This window comes from Astyanax mexicanus, chromosome 4 (genome assembly GCF_023375975.1).
Source record: "Astyanax mexicanus isolate ESR-SI-001 chromosome 4, AstMex3_surface, whole genome shotgun sequence".
Classification (NCBI taxonomy): domain Eukaryota; kingdom Metazoa; phylum Chordata; class Actinopteri; order Characiformes; family Acestrorhamphidae; genus Astyanax; species Astyanax mexicanus.
This window is the reverse complement of record NC_064411.1, coordinates 27,790,296-27,817,349: the sequence shown is the minus strand read 5'-3', so window position 1 is coordinate 27,817,349 and position 27,054 is coordinate 27,790,296. Positions and strand designations below refer to the sequence as shown.

Genomic DNA, 27,054 nt, shown 5'->3' with positions numbered 1-27,054 from the left:
TATATGTATAATATATATAGTGGCGTGAAAAATAGATTTACATTTTTCAGATTATCAAACAAACTTTAATATCAGACAATTATAACCAGAGTAAATATAAAAAGTGCTTTTCTAATGATGATTTAATTTATTAATTGATAAATGAACTGTGATTAATCACACTTTCTGGAAAGCTGAGTTCAATTTTACTATTTAAGAAATCACTTAAATAGAACCTGTCTGACAAAATGAAGCAGATAAAAGACCCCAAAAAGCACCACATTATTATACCCCGATCTAAAGAAATTCAAAAACAGATGAGAAAACAAGGTCATTGATCATGTTTTAGTCTGGAAAAGGTTATAAAGTCATTTCTAAGGCTTTGGGACGCCAGAGAACCACAGTGATTCACTATTATTCACTAATTGAGAGAACATGGGACACTGGTGAACCTTCCCAGGAGTGACCGGCTGACGAAATTACTAGAAAAGGGCATGAACAACTCATCCAGGAGATCACAAAAGAACCCAGAACAACATTTAAAGATTGGCTTGTTACCACCCACAGGGGGGCGCTGAAGCCAGGCAGCGACGTCGTCTCATTTGATAGGAGCTAACAGCACTAGAAACAACATGGCAGTTCGTTTTAGTGTTATTTGTGCAAATAACACATCAGCGTTATATGATTTACCCAGTAATTCAGAGCTAAGGAACGAATGGTTAAAATTTGTCTATAGAGGAACAACAACACCAGCCAAGTACAATTGAGATAGGTAAGTGTATGTTTAAAACAGTTCTGTTTACATTAGTTAAATGAAAAATCCACCCCGGGGTTTATAAAGAATATAAAACTGAACGTCTTGTTAACATAGAATTAGAAGCGCTAAAGTCTGCTAATACGCTAATCACTTGCCTATGCATTTTTGCAGTTTATCCATAGTTCCTAAATTTTCTTCAGGATCAATTAAGTGTCTGTCTGTCTTTCTCTCTCACACGGACTCACATATTCACTATTTAGTTCATTTAAGTTCATTAAAAAGCAGTATAGAAGCTGAGAGAGGTGCATGCTGGGTAATAACAGGCACGGTGGTGATGAGGACAGGGGCTAAATCTAGGCAGCTAGTTTAAATAGCCCCTGACCTCACCCTGCCCACTGACATATCACACACCCTGACATATCAGAAGCATTTAAAAACAGCGTTTATAACAGCACAAACAGAACACTGTACACTACTATTAAATATAACTCTGACACTTTTAAATATAACTCTGACACTTTTAAATATAACTCTTAAATCTTAAACTTTATACCAGATTACATTTACTTATGCTGCAGCATTCATGTGGTGAAAAAAATATGTTTCTCGTGAAGTTGTGATGTGAACGCTTTCCAATATCACCGAACACTAAATTATTCAAAATACATGTGCTTTTTCTACATTAATTCTAACAGTAACATCAATTTTTGGACAATATACAAACAACATAAATGTTATTACGTATAAAATGAACATAAAATACATTTCAAAAACTTCATCCACATGAACGACTTTCAGATAAATTTCTCAGATAAATATATTTCACAACAAGCACATGAAAGCAGCATCAGGTACAAACAGATTTATACACTAATCTGAGAAATGCAAATTAAAAATGCAGTGTAACTTATCTGATCCCTTGTAAAAGTAAAGTGCATTAAACATATATTTTAAAAAGTATACTTAACATGGAAAATTACTTTTTTTTAAAGTAAAATATGTACTTAAATACATACCTAATGGACTATTTTGGAACAACTTATGGCAACTTAACTTAAAAGTGTATTTCAATTGTAATTAAGAAATATTTAAACACAATAAAAAAGCATTAAATTGTGATTTTGAGTGCTGTTTTTTTCGTATAACTTTTGTGAACTCATGTAAATTTAAGTATGTTTTTTAAACATCATTTTTAATACACTTGAAATATATTGTAAATTTACTATTGCATATTGATGTTCAAATTGTGTACACATTAATGCTACTGGAAAAAAATATATACTAAAGTGCACTTTAAGCAGGATTTAATACCACTATATTTTTCTATCAACACAATGTATAATTTTAAGCATATTGCGTAACACTGTAGTTTATGGAAATATAGAGAAAGTATATTTAACGTGTGTTTTCATGAGATATGTTAAATTGAAAATGCACTTTTAGTATTCTTTACTTCATTTGAATTTTACTTTTAATGCTCCTAGATATACTTCCTTTTCACAAAGGATCTTATCTTATTTTATCTTATCTAAAACAAACAGTGCAGTTTCACTGCTCCACAGCCCAGTGATCATCCAGTGCTTAACAACTTAAAGGAGAACTCTGGTGTGAAATGAACTTGGGTTGTAGTGAAACATTATAACGAGTAGGAAATTTCGTTAAATATCCCACCTTCTTTCACCCCCTGCATTTCCAAATACAGCGCTTTTAGTCAATGATCCCAAAAGGCTTACAATGCTAGTGATAGGGGCATAGAAATCACTATTATTGCAAGATTTAACTTTAACAATGGTAGATTTCTGACATAAAAATGAGGCACTGAGAACTTTGAAAGTGCCCAGATAGATTATTAAACAAATACTGTTTTTTTAACTTATTCAGACTTAGAATGCCGACATTCTCAGATCGCACAACATCCTAATGTTCTACTCAGTGTAAAGCTGGACTATCGAGAACTACTTATCTTCAAAACAACTATCAAAACATTCCACTTACAACTTAATACAATAAAATCCAATTAAGTTTGCCCAAGGGCCAGATATTTTCCAAGCCATTACCTGGAAGTTAACAAAAAAAAAAAAAAGTTTTGTAAAATAAAGTGTAATGGGGTGGATTACTCCCCAGCTCAGAGGGTTGTTGAACCCAATTGCAGAACAATTCAAAGCAGGTAAAAAAAAAAATTAACACACCCCTTTCTCACGCGGGATCAAATCCAAGTCGCCACTAAATGGACCATACTCCCATTTAAAATAGATAAAAGAAGAAATATATAAAAAATAATATAAAATATATGAAAAGAACATTCAGTATGCTCATGGAAGAAGAACAACAAACTGGCAATATTTTGCTAAAGGTTCAACAAACAACAGGTTTAAATACAGGAGTTCACAGCTGAAATGAATTAGAGCTAATTAAAACAGTCACAGGACCGACTGTTCATTAGAGTGGAAAAATCTGTGAAAGATCTGGGAAGCATGACAAGAAAAATGTTTTGGGGTTTTTATTTTTTTTCATTTTTATTGCCTTTATTTTACAATGATGTCCCACCAAGGTCCGAATTTTTATTTTACAGACAAGAGAGACTATCACTTTAATAAAAAGAAGTAAAACATCTTGTATCAATTTTTATATAGAAATGACTTTCTCAGATTGAAAAAATAAAAAAAAAACATTTTGAGTTGACATATTTTATAGAAATGGAGATAAATAAATAAATAAAAAAAACAAAACCTAGAGCTTTTATTAAAACACTGGTAAAACATTCTGTGTAGATTTTCAATAAAATTTAAAACATTTTGTTTAAATCAGGATTTTCTTACACTCTCTCACACAAAAAGTAATTTATACCTTCCTGATTAAATTACTGCAATGTGCTGTATGTTCGGCTCAATGAGAAAACCAGATCACATTACTGCAATTTTAGCATCACTGGCTTCTAGACCATTACAGAATCCAATATAGATATAGTGATTGATTTTAAAATATGCCCTGTATCTACATATATTACATACAGCCCATGATCCAAAATCTGAACTTAAAACTAATATTCTCTTTAAAAATTCTGTCTAGACATTTCAACATTCAGACTTTAATTAGACTGATTACACTTGCAATATATTAGATTGATTTTTGTCGAGAAATAAAATAATAACTTTGTAAATTATGGGTTGATGGTTGTCTAGAAAAAAAAAAAAATCTAAATTTAATGAAAACATAAAATAACCTTTTTGTCTATAAACAAATAAATCACTAATATAAATAAAACATCGGTATTATAAATCAGTATTATAAACAGGACAATATGGGTAGACTTTTTGGATTAACATTAAAAAAATAAAAATTAAAACTTTCCGACTTTTATCACACATGTAAAATACATAAGATTGATTTTTGTCTAGAAATAAAAATATAACTTTCGAACTTAATAAAACAGATGTAAAATTGTAAAAAAGATGTAAAACAGGTTGATGTTTGTTTAAAAATAAAAAACTAAAATCATTTGAATTTTATAAACACTTAAAGTATCTTTTCAAAGTCTAGGGACAAAAAACAATATTATAAATAAAAAATCTGTATTATAAATCAGTATTATAAACAGGACAGCATAGGCAGATTTTTGTTTTCAAATTTAAAACATTGTGACTGTTATTAAGCATGTAAATATGTTAGATGGATTTTGACTAGAAATAAAAAAAATAACTGTCTAACTTATATAAACATAAGTAAAGATTATAGGCTGGTGTTTGTCTAGAAATTAAATAATGAAAACATTCTGAATTTTATGAAAACGGAAAATGACTGTTTTTGTCTATAAACTAAAAAATCTGTATTATATATCAGTATTATGAACAGGACAATATAGGTAGATTTTTGGGTTAACATTAAAAAAATTGTCATTTAAAACATTCTGACTTTTATCACGCATGTAAAATATATTAGATTGATACATTCTTACTTTTGTTAAACATGTAAAATAGATTGATTTTATCTAGAAATAAAAAAACGAAACATTCTAATTTATTAAAACATAAGTAAAATATTATACATTGCTTTGTTGTCTATAAATAAAAATATTCAATGAACTTATTATTATTTTCTATAAAATAATTAGGATAATTTTGACTAGTGTGTTTTGAATATCATTAATAACACAAAACATTATGTAAAAAGTCAACAGACCAGCTTATTCATGTAAATGGGCTCTCCTTATGTTCATATATTGTATGATAAATCATTGACATGATGATCCAGACAGGCCTAATCTAGATAATGATCCCAAATACACAATCACATACAAAAAAACTGCATTTCCCACGTTCCCCCGGGGCGACTCACCGTTCTGTAGACATCTTCACTGTTGTCCTCGTACTTCTGCTGGATCCTCTCCTCCAGGAAGTAGATGCGGAGCTTGAGGCTGAAGTTCTCCTTCTTCAGGTCGTTGAGGTGCTGCGAGAGAGTGCGGTAAGTGTTAGACATGTCCGGAGTGTGTGGTCACCTCGGGGGGCATCGCGCCCCCCTGTCCCCCTCAGCTCGACGACATGGCCGCAAGATTTATATTTAAAAAAATACAAAATAAAAGCACGGGGGGGTGTACAAAACTAAAAATCTGTATTTACAGCCCCATAGTGAACTAACACACACTCACACACACTAAATAAACACACACAAACACAGGCTGTTAAAGGGCCACGGTGCGGCCCCGGGCTCTCAGCGCTGTGTCCACTGTGAGGTCATGGTGCGCTCTGAGGCAGCGAGCACAGGGCCAGGGCTTATTTTACTCCGGGGGAGGCATCCCAGGAATCCATATCTGGCAGGAGATGCCCCACACCATCACAGGCACCAGCCATATGTAAACTGATCGCCCACCAGAGAGAGAGAGAGAGAGAGAGATACAGAGAGAGAGAGAGAGAGAGAGAGAGAGATACAGAGAGAGAGAGAGAGAGAGAGATACAGAGAGAGAGAGAGAGAGAGAGAGAGAGAGAGAGAGAGAGAGAGAGATACAGAGAGAGATATAGAGAGAAAGAGAGAGATACAGAGAGAGAGAGATACGGGGGGTAGGGAACATGCTGAGAGCCCATCAAACCAAAGAGTCCTAAAGCACCACACTAAACTCCGCCTCCTGACCTTCCCTTCCTGTCAGAGCTTCAGGAGGAGTCGCTCTAAACCACTCTATTCAGAATGAAAGCAACAGTTATGTATGTCTGTTTGTGCTCTTTTGTCGTCAATGTATTTAGTGGGTTTCTGTAGGTGCAGGTCCACGACTGGCCACTAGGGGAGCTCTCTATTAAAGGGGCACTAAACTCCTTGATTTTAGCTGAAAAAAGGCTGAAAAAGGCATAAAAATGGAAGGGGAAGTTTGGGAGACGCACTGGGTGATGTATGGGTTTAGAGGTGGGACAGGAGGGAGAGCTGATTGGCAGAGCTGCAGCAGCAGCAGTGTGCCTCTTATAGCAGTATTATTGATAGCGCTATTATTGATAGGCTGATTTGCATATTGTGATGTGTCTGCATACCAAAGTACACAGAAACTTCACTCATGCCTATAGCACAGTTAAACCTGAGAGGGCGCTGCAGAGGCAGAAATGACCACAATAAAAGTTTTTTTTTAAAGGTTAGCGCAAGACTGTTATGTTTCATTATTTCAAGAGAACACATTTTAGCTGCTAATGAAAATATATAGTTTAAGGTTTAGTATCTCTTTAAAGAGCCTAAAAAACTCTGACATTTCTAGCCAGACACCGCCGGTCACGATCATTACCACATGACTTCCAAAATGAAATTTCCCATCCATCTCACTCCAACAACTCCCATAATTCACGTGGCCTTGTTATGAGCACATTGGCCAGTGTTCAATCCACCTGTCACAACAAAATAATTGATTTCAAAATAAAAGCCCTTTCAAAAATACTTTACATGAGGGAAACATGTTAGATGTCAAATATTACACAACAGTTAGTTCCGACCTCACAATCTGATTGGTTGAGAAGTGTTCTAATCGCTGGAACTACTTATTGGCTTAAGGCACAGTACATATTAAAGCATATTCATTATGAATTTCTTGAGGTTCTTTAATTTATTTTCTTCATTCATTTTGTAAAAAAAAAAAATGTATAAAAGCAATAGAACACTCGAAGTTGTGTGTTATCGTGAATAACATCACGCTCTTCGGCTCGTGCCTATGACTAAATCACAGCCGTGATGTTATTCGCAATAACACACTCCCTCTGTTGATATATTGCCTAAATAACAGATGACTGAATAAGCTAATTTAAGAATAATCTTATAAACAAAAAAAATGCATAAATACATTCAATAAAAAACACAATTATTAAAACCGTTTAATTTGATCTATTTCTTGCTGAAAGTTGTATAAAAAAAAAAAAAAGAAATTAGAAAATATTTTTTACTTAAAAATAAAAGTCGGAATGGTCTCAATTGGACCACTCTATTCTGATTGAGCTATTAGTCAGATTATTTGACTGCATGTAAACATACCTGTCAAGTTTTGGATTTAAAAATAAGGGACATTTTCCGCCGTCCGCTTAAAGCCGTCCCACCAGCCCAACGGAGGTTCAGCATTCCTTACATTTTAAGACAGGTTTACATAAAATCTAAAATAACCACATGTGAACCACTTACACACTACAATTAGATTATCAGAATCTGATAGGTCTATCTTTGTTGACAGGTCTGATAGGTCTATCTTTGTTGTCATTCTTTTAATACAGCCAAATGAAAAACCCTTTTCTAGGTATTAAAAAAAAAGTTAAGATTTCATGTCTTTTTAGGCAGGAATGCACTCTTTTATATGATATATTTTTTGGATTTTTTAATGGATTTAAAATTGAACAAAGGGTGCACAAATTCTGCAAAATGACTGTTGGTGACCTAAAAATAGCATTATGAGCTTTTACAAAAAGGACCAAAAGGACACGGACCAGATATATTCCATCAGTAAAAAATAGTCCTAAGGGGCCTACACAATTAATAATCTTTAATTAATACTTCTTTCTTTTGATCACTCCACCCCTGATCAGTTCAGTTAATTTCGGTCCTCTCCACATTTCTAGTTAAGCTGAGTCACAAGCTGTAATTTTTTACATTTTTTAAAAGGTTTAATCTGTGTGTTTTGATTCAGACGAGTATTTTTAACCAGCTATCAGATACATATCATCACATTTTACATGGTTAGCTCCGTTACCTTTCTTTTAGAAAAATCTCCGTATATCCAGATATGTTTTAACGTCAGCTGATCCAACTAGCTGCCTGAACTCACAGCGACGGGGGGGCGGGGCTTTTCCACACTGACTGACCCTCTTCTGCGCTTTGCAAAACCAGCAACCTGATTGGCTGTTTCTCCTGAAAGGCGGGACTTTCTCCTTGAACCGGCACCACGATTGGTTAAGAGACACACAGCGGTCAGTGCCCTGTCCCCTCAACAATAAAGTTTTTTCCATTTTAATATAATACGGGAAATTTACGGGAAAATATTAATACGGTAGGGCGGCGGGAAAAAGGAGTAAAATACGGTAGTTTCCCAGCCAAAACAGGAGACTTGACAGGTATGCATGTAATTGTAATCAGTGATATTATAACATAGTGGAAAAGACTGGAAACTACAGCAACTGAGCTATGAAGTTGTAGACCATGCAAATTAGCAGAGCAGTTTCTCAGCGGATGCTGAGGCACATAGTATGCAGGGGTCACCAACTTCGTTTTTCAGCAGTTTGAGTTTGAATATTGTATAGTTTACGAACCAAAAACTCAAAATCAACGGCCCCCTCTGGTCTCTAAGTATGTGTGTGTGTGTGGTGTGTGTGCATGTGTGTTTAGTGATCCACATCCTCTGAGACACTTAATGGAGCCCCTTTCTGAGACAGCATCAGTACTGTAACCTGATCCCCGCCCCCCGAGTAACTCCCCCCAGGCTTCAGATTGAGGTAAAAGCTTCTTCTGGCACCTGAGGACCAAACCTCCACCAAACGGGTCAATACCCACACCATCCCTCATACATGTCATGCAGCTTAACATGATCTGTGCTTCTATTCTCAGAAACAGCCTGGAAATTGATCAAATTTACTATGTTTCTCAATTAACCAGGACATATTTAGTGCAGGATATTTGCTTCTATATTTGTGTACCAGAGCTAAAACGCTAATAATCTCAAAACAGTCAAAACAGTAGTTTCTGACACTGTATGACATTATAAACTTAAGCATATACAGCTTGCTAATTTATGCTAGCCAGTTAGCATAACAAGCTAATACTGAAGTAATGGAAGCTCAGCTCTGTGGAGTCAAAAGCTCATCTCGCTCTGTCCTACCTGGAGAAACATTATGTGACATGAGAACAGCACTTTATCTGAGGAGCTCCTGCTGCTGTTCCTCACTGTATGAGTGTTTTTTTTTATCCAAGTAAAATATAAAAACAATAGCAAACAACAATTATTCCCTGAGATAAGAGACGAAACACAGATTTGCGCAATCGAAACACAGCTTGGAGAAAGGTTTCTTTCGTCCCTCAGACGAGCCAAGAAACGGTCCTGAGTACAGAATCATTTATTCATCACAAGTGATAAAACTCCCTGAAACTCTGGATATGAGGTGCAAAAAACTAAAAACTAAAAAAAGAGCAGTAACTATAGCCCTGTTTAAATATATTAATACTGTAGCTTGAAGGATAATTTTAATGCACACTGAATTTAATGTATTTGTAACTAGAGAAAGAAGGGAATTGTGGCTGATTTAAATACTGTAATGCCTCTAATGGCTTCAATAATAATATATTGTAAATGGATTTTAAACTTCAAACTAATTTGTGCATTAGAGCTTTTGAGAAATATCTCTTTTGAATTCTTAAACATTAAGTATATTAGCTCTGTTTATAGTGTTTATGGAACTATTTTTTTTTTGTTTAGTAAAGCAAGCAGTGTTAAAGTTGTTAGCATATCTCTTTTTAAGGTCTATTGTTTGCATTCTTCATCTGTTTCTCTGATAATAAAGTCTGATTTCTTCATATATTTTGTAAAGTTTTGTGGGACAAAGTAAACCCAATAGTAATCAAAGCCTTAATTTAAAGCCTTAATGTTTTATATTATACACCAGTGGCGATTGCTCTAAGACTGCAAGGGAAGCTCAGCTTCCCCTAAAATGTAAAAAAAATAAGTGATTAAATATATACAATAGTGTGTACATGTTACTGATTAAATATGCGCTACAACGCGCTGAACTTAGTTCAGAATCTTATCACTGGTAACGCCGCGGCTTTCCTCTCACTCATTCCCGCAGCTTCACAGCGCTGTTTTAAACAGTGCGGACGCTGAGCGTCCACAGAGCTCAATAGCGGAGCAAAGCGCGCGGCGAAACGAGACGAGTTATTGGATAAATGCTGGGCTTTGTCCCGCCCATCGGACGCTCAGCGTCTCTGGGGGTCTATGGGGCAGTGGGCTGGCCTCGGCCGGCCCGGACGCTCAGATTCTGCATGATGATTGGATGATCTGTCTGAGGCGGAGTCCCTTTTTGATTGACAGCGAAATGAGCGAATCAGCGATCTTTTAGTGTAAAACACGGACACACTTCACACTAGCCTCGCGCCAGTGCAAACTGCACATAATGTCAGACAGTTTTAATGTTTTGGACGGATTTTGGAGAAGCCATTTGATAGTCTTCCTTACGAAGAAAAACTTAGAGTTAAACAGGAGGGCAGATCAACTGCTCAGATTAATTTGGTGTAAAAGGTGGGGAAAAGTAACAGGTATTTTCAGCTGTTCTGGTATGATAAAGTGAGCTGGCTGACTGGAAGTGCTGTAACAAATAAAATGTACTGATGGCCATTCCTCTTGATGAAACTATCTCAGGACATAAATGAACAAGGGCCAGTAGTAAGTATTGTGTTATCATTAAAAATAATTAAAATAATTTAAATTAATAAAGGGATTACTCAAGGACAATTTTTTATGTAATTGTTCAATGTAAAGAATGGGTACCTTTTTGTTGTGTATTGAAAACTTGAAAATAATGCCTTTTGCTTACAAAAAAAAAATCTCAGGGAGAGTAGAATTTTTGTATAAATAAAACTACATATGTTAAGATGTAGGCCGAAATTGAGCTTCCCCTCCTTGAAAGACCAGCATCCGCCACTGATACACACTCCTAACAGTATATAAATGATAAAATTTAATTAAAATACAGTGATATACTGTAAAACCGTCAGAATCTTGAAAATACAGTCATACACATTTTTGGTCATACTATACAATAAATCGTGACACAGTAATATCCTGATAAAAGCAGTATTTAAAAGTCTTAAAAGTCTTAAAGTGCTGACACTATGAGTGGGAGATCGCTGGTTCAATGCAGCTTGCCAAAAACAAAAGAAAAAAAGAAATCTCCAAGGGGCAAATTCTTTTTCACTCCATGTGTATGTCAATATTGGCATTCAGAAAAACATAGAGATATGTTTTTTTTTATCCATATCGCTCAGCCTTTTCTATGTTTTCTATATTTCCTGGCCTTCCTTGCCTCATGTTGCCTGAACTGTCAACTTACACTCATAGAAATATGATACATCAGTGATCCACTTGATTCAGATCCTTTAAAAATGATGTGATCACTCTTGATTTCCAGTCACGTGATCAGATCAGGGACATCCCTATCCCTTTTTTTAAAATAATTTTATTTATCATTTTTATCCCAAATTCTCCACAATTTACACAGCCAATTACCCCTTAAGACTCCCCTTATGCCTCAACACCAGGAGGGTGAAGACTAGCACATGCCTCCTCCGGTACATGTGAAAACAGCCTCTTTTTGAAATGCTGTTGATGCATAATTGCTGCAAAGCGAAGCGACTCGGTTCTGATACATCAGCTCACAGACGCAGCCTTGTGCTGATCCACATCACCCTAGGAGTGATGAGGGGAGAGAGCGCACGCAGAGAGAGCAAGACCAATTGTGCTTTTTCAGGGCTCCCGCAGCTGATGGCAAGCTACATGAACAGGATTCGAACCAGCAATCTCCCGATCATAGTGGCAGCGCTTTCGACGGATGACCACTCAGCGCCCTGGACATCTCTATACTTAATGTCATCTAAAACAACATCTCAGCGTTTACATCCCATTCTCCTCTGTTCTCGTCTACTTTTTCTCTAATCTGACATCACCCATTCTGTTCTTCTGTTCCAGCCTCTGAATTATTGATCAAGGCCAGGCTGAGTCTCTCTCACCACCCAGAGAATTACATCATCTGCCCTGCCCTGGGGGAACATCCAGCGTACATCTGCTGAAACATCAGTGTGCACTAAAAACAGCCCTCCCCCCACCCACCACCATATCAATCTAGACCCCTCAAATGCTTTTATTTTAATGAAGAAAAAGAACAGAGCGCCTCCTGTCTGACTAAAATAGCACTGAGGTCTGTACTCGAGATGTACAGACCACATTACTAGTGACAATTTCTAGTTTCAGCTCGGTCATTACATTAGACAAGGGTTAATTAATTTGTGAATCATTATCCAATGCTGCCTTCTGCATTACTGATAGTGTTTTACATCTGTTTTGATTGGGGATGAACAGAAAATAAAGAAAAAAATACTAAATAATTTATTCTGAAAAGTTAAACTCCTTCCTTTTCCTAAACTAAGGATTGGGCATTAGAGAATGGAGAGAGACATTAAAGAGCAAACAAACGGCAAGTTTAGGTTAATTTTTAGGCTCTACACTAGCAGAAAGATATGACTTTAGCATCTGTTTGTTTCTCTGTGTAAGTTTTACTCACATGTGATTTTAGTAGCACTGCTGTGGAAATTATTAACTAAAATTGCACTGTTTAAGTATATTTATCGTTAAAAAAGAGTTGCTGGGGGGCGGCAAGTAGTCCAGCAAACTTAGGCGCTACCACTATGATCAGGAGAACGCCGGTTTGAATCCCGGTCATGCAGCTTGCCATCAGCTGCCGGAGCCACGAGAGAGCACAATTGGCCTTACTCTCTCTGGGTGGGTACAGTAGATGGTGCTCTTTCTTTCCCCTTATCAATCCAAAGGGTGATGTTGATCAGCATAAGGCATCTGTGAGCTGATGTATAAGAACCGAGTCGCTGCGCTTTCCTCCGAGTGCGCTGTGATGCTACTTCCCAGCTGGCCACCAATGTCAACAGACGTTAATTTCAGGTTGAATGTAGGTCATGACATCAGATGACGAAAACTGTACGTCAGGATAACGTCTAATAATGCCTGCAGGGTTGGTAATGCTGCATGAGCAGCAGTTCAAAAAGAGGCGGTGGCTGACATCACATGTCCTACAGCTAAGTAGCAGCTGAATGGGTGGAACAATTGCCCTAGTTTAATCGTAAAAAAAAGAGAAAATTGGAAAAAGAAGACAAAAAAAAGTTGCTTGAAATAAATGTATGATTGGAATAGCACTGCTGAAGTACAATTATGACTAGAATAGCACTACTGGTGTTTTCACACCTGTATTTATTGTAGAATAATGCAGGGTATCTCCAGGAGGGGATTTTTAAGACATTTTAAAAACTGATTTAAGACAATGTTTAATAACACTAGCAAAATGGCAAAAAACACCAATATTAATTTTACTCTAACTTTACAGTAAGCCAATATTTCACACAAACACATATTAACAGTTTTGAACAGAAAACAAAAATAAGTACCATGTAAGCTACCGTCTGGGTGGCTTAATGGGGGGCAGGAGGGGCAACCACCCTTACCGTAGTGCCTTCATGCCATAAAATGCCCTACAGGGCATCCTTCTTGTTGGAAAAGGTGATTGATTACATAATTTTTTACTTTTTTTCCCCGGCCCCAGCCTTAAGCTACCTATACTTAATGTACCTGAAAATAGCGCCCCTCTAAGGCTAAGTTAAGTCTGGCAAAATAGTGAAAAACAACAAATACAAAATAAAACCAAGATTATATATTCTGTCTGTGGCATATCTAATACATTTAAGAAACATTAAGGCATTTTAAAGCAATTTAAGACCTTTTAGACTTTTTAAAAAACCGTAGATACAGTAATCCACAGTTAAACTGCACATTAAAACCATCACAACAACAATCAATAACCTGCAGCTGCTGGTCATGAAGTGTCGGGGTGGTCTTAGTCTGTCAGCTCTTTTAAAACTGAGGTGATAAATTCTGTACATTACTGAGAACAGAGGCAGGAAAATAAATGCTTTCTCACAAACAGCCACTGGATGGTGACAGAGATAGCATGATGCTACTTGTTCAACTTCCAAATACAGTACTATCTGTGTCTAACTAACAGCTTAACATCAGCTATTTTGAGTCAATCAACCAATCAATTAATCCACTTTTATTTTTACTCTGTAATACATTTAGTGTGACCCTCATTTTCAATGCAGCCGAGCATTTAAAAGTTAAAGGGACTGAAAAACTAATACAAATTAAGTATTAAGCATTTAAACAGGTAAACTAAAATAAGAGACTTATACAAGTTAAATAATAAAAGATTAAAAAAAAAAAGATTTAAAAAAAAGATTTAATTGGGAAGAAATTAAGTAATTCAGAATAAAACGTATAAGTGGAAAAAATGTAAAGCAAAAAAATAAAGAGATAAATAATTCGAATAATACAAGTAAAAACAGCTGCAGTTTCTTTTTCAAATGATGAAGCAACAAACTAAAACTTTAACCTCTTCTTTATTTATTGAAATTCACTTTTGATTTACCAAAATTAAATTTTACATGATTATTTTTCACCAAGGTTGCAGCACAATTCTGGAAAAATACAGGAAAAATACAGGACACAATGAGTAATGAAGAAATCAGTTTAACATTCCAAAATGTGGCCCTGTGTTGTCAGACCAATGGTACAATAGAAAGAAATGTATACATATATTTTACCATCGGTAAGGTATTTTTCCTACGGTCCCTATAGTGGCACTGGTTGCTGGAGATATTGTGCCTTGGTCAAATAAAATTAGTAAAATAAAAGTTCAGTACAGATAGTGGTCATAATTTATTATTTTTGTTTGAGCTGCATTTTGATGAACTTCATGAGTTACAGTCACATACACACTACTGAGGGTGTAGCATCCCCTCACAACCCCTCAGAGACAGTGTCAGAACCCCACTGGGGTAAGAACCCCTGATGTAGAGCAATGCACATATCAAACATGGTTTAATACATCTATATATGTTTTTTAAACCTGAGACTATAATAATAATAATTAATAATAATAATAAAGAGAAATTGGAGATGCTCACCTGTTCGAATTCCCTCAGCGTGTGAACCTGAAGTGGTGGTGCTTTATCTGCATCACTGCCCAAATAATCTAAAAAATACCAGATAAAAAATAATTGGCATCTTATATTCTCACATTTTATATTTATATCAACATTATATTTTAAAAATTAAATGAGAAAATAGAACATATAAAAAAAATAATAAATTCATGTTGTAAATAGTCAATCGATTAATTCCACTTCTTCTTCTTAAGACGTAAGTATTCAATAGTGGATATTTAAATGTAAATACAGATTGAATGGAAACTTTATATTTATGTAAGTGGTTTTATTCATTTTAGAATATTATGATTTTGTATTAATTACAACAATATTTTGTGATTACAACAAAGTTAATGCTGGTATTTCTCTGTATTTTGGGGAGGGAGATAAATCTAATAGTGTAGTGTTATGTGCTCAAAGGTAGTTCTGGGGTTCAGAGGCGGAGCAGGGGGAAGAGCTTATTGGCTGAGCTGCTGCAGCAGCAGTGTGTCTCTGATAGCGGTAAAACGCAGATGGTTGGACGTCAGCTGCGGGGAGGTATTATTGATTGACTGATCTGCATATTCTGATGTGTCTGCATACCAAAGTACGCGTAAACATTATCCTCGCCTATAGCACAGTTGAATCTGAGAGGGCGCTGCAGAGGTGGAAATACCACAATAAAAGTGTTTTTTAAAAAGTTAGAAAATATTTATAAAAAAAGAATCAGGACTGGTATGTTTTATTACTTTAAAGGAACACATCTCAGCTACTAATGGAAAAAATATATATATAGTTTAGGGTTTAGGGGTAGCTTTTTAAATTAAAACTAAATGAAAATGTTAAAGTTTCCAGATTAATTGCAAGCTTAGTATAGTAAGGAGAAGAAAAAGTGTGATTTACTGTGATTAATCAAATTCATTTTTTTTTTAATAATTAGTAATATTCTTATTATCAGTCCAGTGTAATTGCTCTACGACAATGTGTGTGAGCTTACCTGTCATGTGACCTGTGTTCCTGCACACGTTGCCTTCTTGATCAACAACACATGACCTGTAAATAAATAACAACAGGTAAACACACACATAATCAGTACTGGGCAATACATAGTAAATATTAATATATTTATAACTATTTTATACAAAAATGACTAAAGGCAATGTGTGTTGCTCCAAGATCTCAATAGAAAATACACTGAAAGACCCTAAAAATATTGTAATTTAGATCATTTATTTGCAGAAAATGAGAAACGGCTGGAATAATAAAAAAAATGCAGAGCTTTCAGATCTCAAATAAAACAAATAAAAAAATATTTTGTATTATTTTGTATTTTTCATAAAGTTTTAAGAGTTCAGAAATCAATATTTGGTGGAATAACCCTGGTTTTTAATTACAATTTTTATGCATCTTGGAATGTTCTCCTCCACCAGTCTTACACACTGCTTTTGCATAACTTTATGCCTTTACTCCTGGTGCAAAAATTCAAGCAGTTCAGCTTGGTTTGATGGCTTGTGATCATCCATCTTCCTCTTGATTATATTCCAGAGGTTTTCAATTTGGTAAAATCAAAGAAACTCGTTATTTTTAAGTGGTGGCTTATTTTTTTCCAGAGCTGTATTTCCCTCTGCCCCTAACTCTAGCAAAATAAGGGCTAGTGCATGCCTTCTCCGATACATATGAAGTCAGACTCCGCCTCTTTTCCAGCTGTCGCTGAAGCAGCATCATTGAGTATCCAGCATGTTCGGAGGATAGCGCAGATTCCCAGCTCTGACACTTCAGCTAACAGATGCCTATGTTGACCAACATCACACTAAGAGAGAGCACCATATCCTCATCCAGAGAGAGCATGGCCAACTGTGCTCTCTCGGACTCTGGCTGCTGATGGAAAACAGCATGATCTGAGATTTAAACTGATAATCCTCAGAGCATGACCCAATGACATTCTCTACCTCAGCTAAACAGCAATAACAGTGACACTGGCCCATTCAGGACTGGGTCTGAGAGCTCAGACTGAAGACAATGAAGCACATTTATCCACCTTATCAGTAAGAATGCTGACCCAGACTGAGATCCTGTCTTTAAATAACCCTGAACACAATTCCATTTAATGTTGAGATCATGACACACATTAGTGTCATCAGCCTAAGACACCAGATACACATCAGCCAGGATCATCCTCCAGTTTGTAAAGAGATTTTTTGGTACCACTTTAAAATAAGACTACTCTTATAAAGGGTTCATAAATGGTTTATAAATTAGATTATTAAGTATTGTTGATTAGGTTGTAAATGCCTTAAAACCACAAAAAATCAGTGACAACACATTAATTGAAAAGGCAACAGTGATCCGTTGTTTGCTTAGTCATTTAATTCAACTGAGTAATTTAATTTATAGTAAATAGTTAAACATACTTACAAATATATTAATATAACAAGTTTAATGCTGATGGATGGAAAACACAAAGTAAGATCAGTATCTGGAAAGATCTGAGGTTTGACAGTAGAAATTAGTGTGGAATCACTATTATCTATTATCTATGTTGTTATTTATTGATTAAGTGCTTATTCATGAGTTTTAAAGTATTTGCAGCCCAATTAATAACCATTAATAATCTCCTTTATAAACCATTCATTACCCCTTTATGAAGGTAGTCTCATTTTAAAGTGGTACCAATTTTTTTAAGTTTGTCTTTCTTTTTTGTACGATTTTACCAAAGTAAAAGTACACGATATGTGTGAGTTTATTTATTTATTTTGTAACGCTTCCTGCCTCTCTTCACATGACTGCTCATGTTAAAACAGTTGCACCCTAACAGCTCCTGAAATAAGTGGGCACATTTTTAAAAATTAATAACAAATTTTACACATTACAATAAGAATGTGTGTATCAACTAACAAAAGAACAAGGAAAAAAAAAACCCCCAGACAAACAAGCAAACAAAACCAAAATAGTAATGGGCCATTCCAAAAAATGGGTGCCATTTACTAGCTGTAACTCTTCCAAATATTTTGTTTTACTCTGAATCGAATAACACATATATTTAACTATTTAAAATATGTACAGGTCAAACTCAGACAGCTTAACTTAATTTTTAAGTTTTTAATTTAAAATTTTTAATTTCTAGGCAAAGATGGTAAGAGTGTACTCATTCCTGTTACCAAAACTCATGTGACATTTAAAAAACATTCAAAAGCAAGTTCACTTATTCCTTTGATTTCTCAGTCCTGTTACTGACACTCAGTCCTGTTACTGGCACTCAGTCCTGTTACTGACACTCAGTCCTGTTACTGGCACTCAGTCCTGTTACTGACACTCAGTCCTGATACTGGCACTCAGTCCTGTGACTGGCACTCAGTCCTGTTACCTTTTATGTTAAGAATAACATGACTAAAAGTAACAGGAATGTTCTTTTAGCAAAAACATGAAAAATAGCTAAATGGTGGCTATGCTAATAGCCTGAGGACACTGAGCACATTACAGTGATTTTCCCAATTTTTTTATTTTAAAAATAAACAAATAAGGTCTAAGAATAAATTTAGGTCATTTTGCCCAGTCTCTTTTTTAAAGCGGAGTATTTTAATAGTATAATATCAAAATAAATGTCAAATTTAACCACATTGCAAGACCTTTGGAACTAACAGCTATACCATAGAAACATAAGGCAATATCTTAGCAACAACTAACCTTTTACCAAAGCAACTACATTGTTACACATAAGCAAACACAGAACAACACCTTAGCAGCCAACAGGTATAGCATAACAACACCTAAGCAGCAACCTAGCAACAGCTAAACAACAAACAATGATAGTATAGCATTACCTTAGAAACCACCTAGAAAACTTTTAACAACCAACTACAATATCATAACAACAGCTTAGCAGCAACCTAGCAACAGCTAAACAACAATGATATTACAGCAGTACCTTAGCAGCCACCCAACAACAATCTTAACAACCAACAACCAGTGGCGTGCAGTGAATATAGTGGGTGCCCCTTCTGCAAACCATCCGCCTCCCAACAATCCCCCACACGCCCCCAACATTTTAATATGATGTGACACAATAACTGTCTTATTTGCAACACCTTAGCAACCACCTAGCTAGTGCTGGGCGGTATATCGGTTTATCTGGTGTACTGATTTTAATTTCCCCTCTGGTATGCATTTTTACATCAACATACAGCTAGAACAGGACTGCCAAAGAAGCATACCTGTACAGCTCGCTAGCTACTCTGGAGTGACAGTAGCTCTGTGGAGTCAAATGCTCAAACGCTATCTGGAGAAACATGAGAACAGAACTCTTTATGTACTAATTTCTATCTCTCCCTCTCTTCTCTAATCATATACAAACCCCTCTATCTAGGAGGAAGATGGATAATCACATCACATGTCATCAAACCAAACTGAACCGCTTTAATTTTTGCACCAGGAGTAAAGGAATAAAGTTATCCAAAAGCAGTGTGTAAGACTGCTGGAGGAGAACATGATGCCAAGATGCATGAAAACTGTGATTAAAAACCAGGGTTGTTCCACAAAATATTGATTTCTGAACTCAACAATGTTCTTTTTTTTTACTACAACATGTACCTATAAATAGCGAAATCAGAGAAACCGATTCAGAAACTAAAGTGGTCTCTTTTTTTTCCCAGAGCTGTAGATGTGGCACATGATGGAGGTGTAACAATGCACTAAAGCACATGAGGGAATACAGGCTGTTGGCCCTTTAAACGTCCACCTCACCCCCTCAACATCCAAACACCAGCAGCACGCCATATTTTACACACACCTCGAGTCACGTGACGGGCGCTCGCGGGCGAGCAGCTGTCCTATAGACCAATCGATCGATCGATCAATCACGCGGGCGGGCTGATGGCCTGTATTGGGTTAGTGGAAGGTGGTGATGGAATAGAAAGGCAGTGGGGGGCATATAGGGGGGAGATGCACCAGTGCTCCCAGTCCCACCAGTCTGTTTACCACCAGTGTGATAAAGATAGGCCTTTACTAGATCAGAACTACAACCCAGAACACATATAGCATCCAGTCTCGACAATAAATATATAGGCTAATATATTCCGGTCCTTTGTCTTTGATTCCTGCCCTCCATCCTCATCATCCATCACAATCATCAGCATCCTCATCCTCATCACCCCCACACCTGCTATCCTGCTATAGACCCCCCCATTCACCCCCCTTCAGTACCTCTCCGGGTCCAGCCAGCTCGGTTCCCCCGAATCGTCCGTCCACTCCATTCTGTGCTCTCGTGCGCCACTCCGCTACATCCTCGTGCGTCCAAACGCGTCCCCTATATCTCCTCCTCACGCACGAGCGACGGTGACGCGGCTCGCGCCCGGGCTCTGCTCATCTCCGTGTGGCTGCAGGAGCTCGAGCTCGAGGGATGCCGCTGCAGAGTGGGAGTGAGCGAGCGCGTGCGGTGCGGTGCGGAGTGCGCGCGGATGCTGCTCGCGCCCCCTCTGGTTTGCCCTGTCCTACATGCAGCAGGCGAGGGAGAGCGAGCTGTGGCGCGCGCTGCTCTGTTCTGTGGATGTGGGTTACACATGACCTCAATTAGGCAGGTGGACCATTCCACCGAATGGGTGCCATTACTGTCCCCAGGAAATGACATGTATGTGCACACAAAATAACTTTAAAATATATTTTATTATTATGCATAGTGTCTTTACATTAAAATAATTGCAAACGTAAGATATGTAAATAAATACATTTATAAAATGAATTAAAATACTGAAAAAATAGCATTTGATATCTGTCCCCACTCTCTAACTATAGATTTTAACATGAAATATAATGAAAATAGAAATAAAATCCTTTTTTTTGTTGTGTGACTCAAATCCTATCTATGCTTAACACATATTTTTTTCATAATAAATCCGTAATATTTAAGCAAGATATGTAATTAAAAACATAAATAATAACTACTTACAACACTAAAAAAAATAGCATTTGTTACCTGTCCCCATTCTTTAACTATAAACTTTACCATGAACAATAATTAAAATAAAATAAAATCCTTCAGAGATGCAATTTTATTTTGCAATGTTGTGTGACTCCGAATCCAATCTATGCTTTAAAAATATATATTTTTTTCATAACAAATCCGTAATATTTAGGTTAAAATACACATTTTAGTTGTGTCCCTGGATTTCACTCAGTCCTGTTACCATAACAGTCACATCTACAACAGGAAGTGACATCAGCTGGTTCTTCTAAAGACCATGAAAAGACCAAAATTAAGTTCCCTTATTTGTTTTTCTGTATATTTGATCTTATTGTAATTATAAATGAGGAGGTCAATCTCAGCACCCTGTCCTTTTACCTAAATTATTTCTTAGACCTTACTTTGTTTATTTTTAAAATACAAATTTTGAGACTAGAATGTGCTCATATCTAGCATAGCCACCATTGTGCTATTTTTCTTGTTTTTGCTAATTCTATGCTAAAAACTTGTTCATGTGACTTTAATTCCTGTTACTCAAAACATAAAAAGTAACAGGAATGAGTGCCAGTAACAGGAGTGAGTTCCAGTAACAGTAGTAAGTGCCAGTAACAGGAGTGAGTTCCAGTAACAGTAGTAAGTGCCAGTAACAGGAGTGGGTTCCAGTATATAAATAATTAGTGGATTTGCTTTGTATGGAGTGAATTTTGTGTAATAATATTTAATTGTAAAAGTATCTGCTGCTGTTGCTGTTTGCTGGAAGCTGCTGTTCACTCCGTGTTTGGAAGGACGCTTGAAGCTGGTGGGTGTTTGGGGGCGTGGTCAGTCTCAGACGAGGGTTCAGGGAACCCGCCAGTCCAGAACCAGCTGACCAATGGAGATTCAAGGGGAACCCCTTCTTCTAAGCCCCGCCCACCCGTGAAAACTGTGCCAAAACTCAGAAGCAAAAAACTGAAGCAGAAGCAAAAGAGGGATTCCAGAAGCAAAAGTCTTTAACAGAAAAATCCAAAAAAATCCACAGAAAATTCACAAAAACACAAAAATAAAAGCAAAGACCAAACTGAAATAATTTTCAAATAACTGCAAAGGATAATAAAATAACCAAGTATATTTAAAAATATATATTTGCTATATATTTTTTCTCTTTTGAATTTGTAACATACAATTTTTGCTTTTGATTCCTAACATTTTGATTGCGGATTTATTTTTTTTGTGTAAAACTTTTGGCACAAAATTCACTCCATACTTTGAAACATGATTTTTAAAGTCACATGAGTTTTGTACCATCTTTGGAATAGAAACCTTGTACAAAAAATTAAGGAAAGCTGCCTGAGTTTGATCAGAACAATGAAAACTGTGATTAAAAACAATATCAGAGAAACTGATTCAGAAACTGAAGTGGTCTCTTCATTTTTTCAGAGCTGTATGTGATAATAATACATGCAATAAACTGCTCTATCATCATGACCAGCGAAACCAAGCTGATTCACCAGAACAACTAGCATGACTAAGCTGCTATGTAATGAGTTGTTTAAGCTGTGTCACTGTTTGGAAACTGGCTCATGGGAAAATCTGTTAAATGGTAGGAAACAGCTGAAGCTATAGAACTGTTCATTGGGACTCTGAAGGAAGCAGCATCTGTGTCTGTATCTGTTTATTCAAACAGCCCCACCCATTTTCCATCTTTCTGTTTTTCCATGTAATTTCCTGCTTCTAAGTATCTAAGCATTTAGAAAATTGATTTTCTGAGACACTGATTTTTGGATTGTCATTGGCTGTAAGCCATAATCATCAACAATAAAAAAAAAAAACACATTTTGACAGAAATACTGTAATAAAGGAACTTTTCAATGCTATTAAGTTTTTTTTAGATGCACTAGTACATTCGTTGATCAGCACAGAGTATAACTGACTCCTCCTCATATGCCACTGTGTGACAACCTAATAACCTGGCAACCCTGGGGAGGGGCAAGTGGCGCAGATAACTCTCGCTGGTGTTTTGAAATTGGATAGCTGTAACCATTTTACATTTTTTCTTTCATTTAGTACTGATTGTTATCCTTATGCACAGAACACAAACGAGAGTAAGTGAAGTTTTATAATATGTAATAAAAGAATGAAGAAAGTACAGAAAGTTGTACCCTATTTTTTTAATTGTTATATATAGCAAATAGAATAATACAGATAATATAAGATAATATATAGAATATTTGTGGAAAAACGTATTTACAGAGTAGACAGTGTGTGTCTGAAAGAAGCCAAAGTCTGCTTATGTGTTTTTGCCAAATGCCACGCGTGGTCCAGTGCGGGGGGGGCGTGGTTCATCTGAGATGACCCAGATCGCCGGGCCCCGGGTGTTGCCCTCCATGACCACCTTGATCTCCTCAGCACGGGCAAGAGCCTCAAGTTCTGGGGTGGTCTCCGGGCACCAGTCTGCCATGAACTTATCCTTCGCCTCCAAGAAGTTCACCTGCACCTCCTCTGGCTGCTCTCCAAACACCAAATCTGAAAAAGATTGAGAAAAAGATATGTGGCAGCCATGCTGGAGGTTATCTCATGTTCTCATAATGTATTACTTCAGGGGATACCTTTGTTAAGATGGTATACCTTATGGTAGAAGTGTGAATTTAATCTAATAACATTACCTGCCACATCATGGATCAGGTCTTTGATTAGGTGACCAATGATGGCGTAGAGGGTCATGAAGATGACGATGGTGGCGAGGAGCATGTAGAGGACGTGTATGGGCAGGTGAATGGCGTCCCGGGCAGGTGGGATGTAGCTCTCAAAGAACACCTCATTTTCAACCGGGGGAACGGTAGGAGGCGTCTCATGAAGACCGTGTCCTGCCATGGTGAAGGATGTGCAGTAAGGAGGGGGTGCAGGTCAGGGTGACCTCTGCTGACCTGAGTCCTGCTTTATAGCATTGTAGTGTCCTGTCAAATATATCGAGAAAGGAAATTAGTTTATTTTGAGAAAATGATTTATTACACACTGTAGTCTAGCACACACTATTCACACTCAAGACACACAAAGTCAGAGTCAAGTCCACAATTTTAAGTAGCTGAGTAAGAGTCTAAACCAAGGCCAGGAAACACTGAGTCAAAGTCAAGACCTTTTAGTTGTCAAGTACAAGTCAAAGCCAAGACTTTCAGTATATGAGTCTGACTCAAAACCAATATTTTGTCTAGTTGAGTCCAAGTCAAGGCCAAGATTTCTATTAGTCAAGTCCGAGTCAAAACCAAGTCTTTAAGTAGTCGAGTCCAAGTCAAGACCAAGGCTTTTAGTATTTGAGTCCATGTCAAGACCAAGATTTTAGTAGTCGAGTCTGAGTCAAGACCAAGATTTTAGTAGTTGAGTCCGAGTCAAGACCAAGACTTTTAGTAGTCGAGTCAGAGTCAAGACCAAGACTTTTAATGATCAAGTCTGAGTCAAGATCAAGCCTTTTAGTAGTTGAGTCAGAATCAAGACCAAGACTTTTAGTATATGATTCCAAGTTAATACCAATACTTTTAGTATTTAAGTCTAAATTAAGACCAAGAGTTGAGTCAAGGAGTTGAGTCAAAATCAAGACCAAGACTTTTAGTAGACGAACCCACTCAAGACCAAGATGTTTAAAATCAAGTCTGAATCAAGACCAAGACTTTTAGTATTCAAGTCTAAATCAAGAACAGGATTTTCAGAAGGCGAGACCAAATTAAGACCAAGACTGTTAGAAGACAAGTCCAACTCAAGACCAAGACTGGAAAGTTCAAGTCAAGACCAATACAACCAGTGAGAAACACAACTAGTGACAAAGAATTTTAGAAGTCGATTCCAATCTTTTTGATTTAATTAAAAAAGGGATGTTTAGAAAAAGGAAAACACTGCATTCCAGCATATAAACCTTATACTATCGGAGAAACATGGTGGTGGTAGAATCACAGTTTGGGCCTGTTTTGCTGCATCAGGGGCAGAATGGTTTGCCATCAGTAATAGAGAAATTATTTCTAAATTATACCTGCAAAGGAATGGGCTAAAATTTGTGATACTGAACACAAATGTACTTTTGCCAATCACTGATATGTAATAATGCATAATTTTCCTTAATAAATAAATGATTAAGTCAAATTTTTTTGTCTCTTGCGTTGGATTTTTAGGATTTGTGTGAAAATTATGCAGAATATAAAAAAATGTGAAACTAATAGTATAGTACAATGGTTCTCAATCCTGTTACTGTAGTAACACTTTCAGTGTGTTTAGATCAGAAAAGCACTAAAATGTGCAGCACAGTCTATTCTGAAACCAGGAAAGAGAACCTCTGAGAGGGTGTATACCTACCTCAATAATGAACTGAAGATTCCAGTATCAAAGCGTCTTCCATCCTTCTGGAACAAATGGCACAATCCCAACCTTCAGATCGTCTCAATTAAGTTTCTTCTCAATTTTTTTTATTTAAAGTTGTTTAATTGTATGTACTTTATGTAAATATATGAGACAGTTATCGTTCAGTGTTCCCGGCTTAATGCTTATACCTGGGCTATGGATTTGCTGCTGTGATTGGCTAAGCACCTCAAGGTCAGAGGGCTTATCTGCAGATATTACCCTTTAGCAGGTGGAGCTTAGCCAGCCCAGCACTACTCATCTCTAACAATTAGCAAACACAATGACCGCACTGCTGTACCAAAGTTAACACCCAACCAGCATTTTACATTTTTACAGCATTTATACCCAACGGTCACTTTTAGGGGTAAAACTATTAATAAATTAATTTTAATATGTATTGTCTATTAGAATTGGACCGAAGGGACTTTTTAGATTCTTCAAAATATCACATTTATCTTTGAGGACAGATCTGCACACTCTTATTTTAATCAGTGTCTTCATGAGGGAGAGTAACCTGGAATAGTTTTCTTAGCGACTTGAAGGAGTTTCTGGAGGTGCTGAACAATAGTTGCTGCTTTTCCTTCACGCTGTGAAGCTCCAGCTCATCCCAATTAAACCACCTCAAATCACCATCTCAGTTCATCAGTTTTTTTTACTGATTACTACAAAAGTAGTTCCTTTTTATTTGAGTTATTGTTGTAGTAAGACACTGTATTAAAAGTGTCATTTTCAATTATTATATTTTCCATGCACTTTTATCCATCTGCATATATGCAAAACCATCCTTTTTCCAGGCCAGTTTTTACTAAAGTACACATTTGAAACAATATTAGTAAAAATAAAATTGAACAAATAAAGATATAATGATACATCTACTACATATTATAGTATTAATATATCAATAATATAATGCAATGATCTATCTATTTTTGTGTAAAAATAAAAACATAAACAAAATCTGTTGTCTCTTAAGTCAACCATTTAGCATATGCTGTTAAATATATTACATACAGCTCTGGAAAAAAATACAAGACCACTTCAGTTTCTGAATCAGTTTCTCTGATTTTTCTATTTATAAACATTATTGTTTTATTCTATAAATGACGGACAACATTTTTCCCAAATTCCAAATAAAAATATTTTCATTTAGAGCATTTATTTGCAGAAAATGAGAATGGGCTGAAATAACAAAAAAGAGGCAGAGCTTTCAGAACTCAAATAATGCAAAGAAAACAAGTTTATATTCATAAAGTAGTATGAGTTCAGAAATCAATATTTGGTGGAATAACCCTGGTTTTAATCACAGTTTTCATGCATCTTGTTCTAGTTCTCCTCCACTAGTCTTACACACTGCTTTTGGATAACTTTATGCCTTTACTCCTGGTGCAAAAATTCAAGCAGTTCAGTTTGGTTTGATGGCTTAAGTGTAGCATGAGTAAAGGGTAGCATGACACTTGTAATTTGCAATAAAACCATTTAGACTAACAAATAAAAACAACAATGAAATCAACATTCCTGACCCTGACCCAAGCTGTCTGTACTGTTCCAGATAGATGCATAATGTATGCTGTATAATATGGGGTTGAACAGAATATTCATTATTTTAAAGGGTTACCTCCAGCTCCACTTTATCACTCATGGACATGCTGCAGCTTCAGCTCAAAATCTATTTTTTCACAAAAAATATTTTTTCCATTCATAGGCAACTTATCATATCCCAAATACTTTACTAAGCCTCTATGTCAGTCTAAGCTCATTT

At 36.3% G+C, this 27,054-nt stretch overlaps 2 protein-coding genes across 2 annotated transcripts in view; both read right to left on the bottom strand.

The window, feature by feature from the left end:
- LOC103021361 (myomegalin) overlaps window positions 1-20,412 on the bottom strand; it is a 116,759-nt gene extending 96,347 nt beyond the window's left edge. The window contains exons 1-4 of the mRNA XM_022679285.2: window positions 20,177-20,412; window positions 15,975-16,030; window positions 14,978-15,045; window positions 5,072-5,182 (exon numbers count right to left, since the gene is read on the bottom strand). Coding sequence (XP_022535006.2) covers window positions 5,072-5,182; window positions 14,978-15,045; window positions 15,975-16,030; window positions 20,177-20,226 — 285 coding nt within the window. The 5' untranslated portion in view covers window positions 20,227-20,412. The remainder of the gene's footprint in view (window positions 1-5,071; window positions 5,183-14,977; window positions 15,046-15,974; window positions 16,031-20,176) is intronic.
- Window positions 20,413-22,077: 1,665 nt separating this feature from the next.
- LOC125801728 (small integral membrane protein 44) lies at window positions 22,078-25,869 on the bottom strand. Its single transcript, XM_049478962.1, has 3 exons — window positions 25,251-25,869; window positions 23,576-23,866; window positions 22,078-23,435 (listed from the first exon to the last, which is right to left on the bottom strand). Exons 2-3 carry the CDS (start codon window positions 23,781-23,783, stop codon window positions 23,200-23,202), a joined length of 444 nt encoding a protein of 147 aa, XP_049334919.1. The 5' UTR covers window positions 23,784-23,866; window positions 25,251-25,869; the 3' UTR covers window positions 22,078-23,199.
- Between the last annotated feature and the right edge of the window lie 1,185 nt (window positions 25,870-27,054).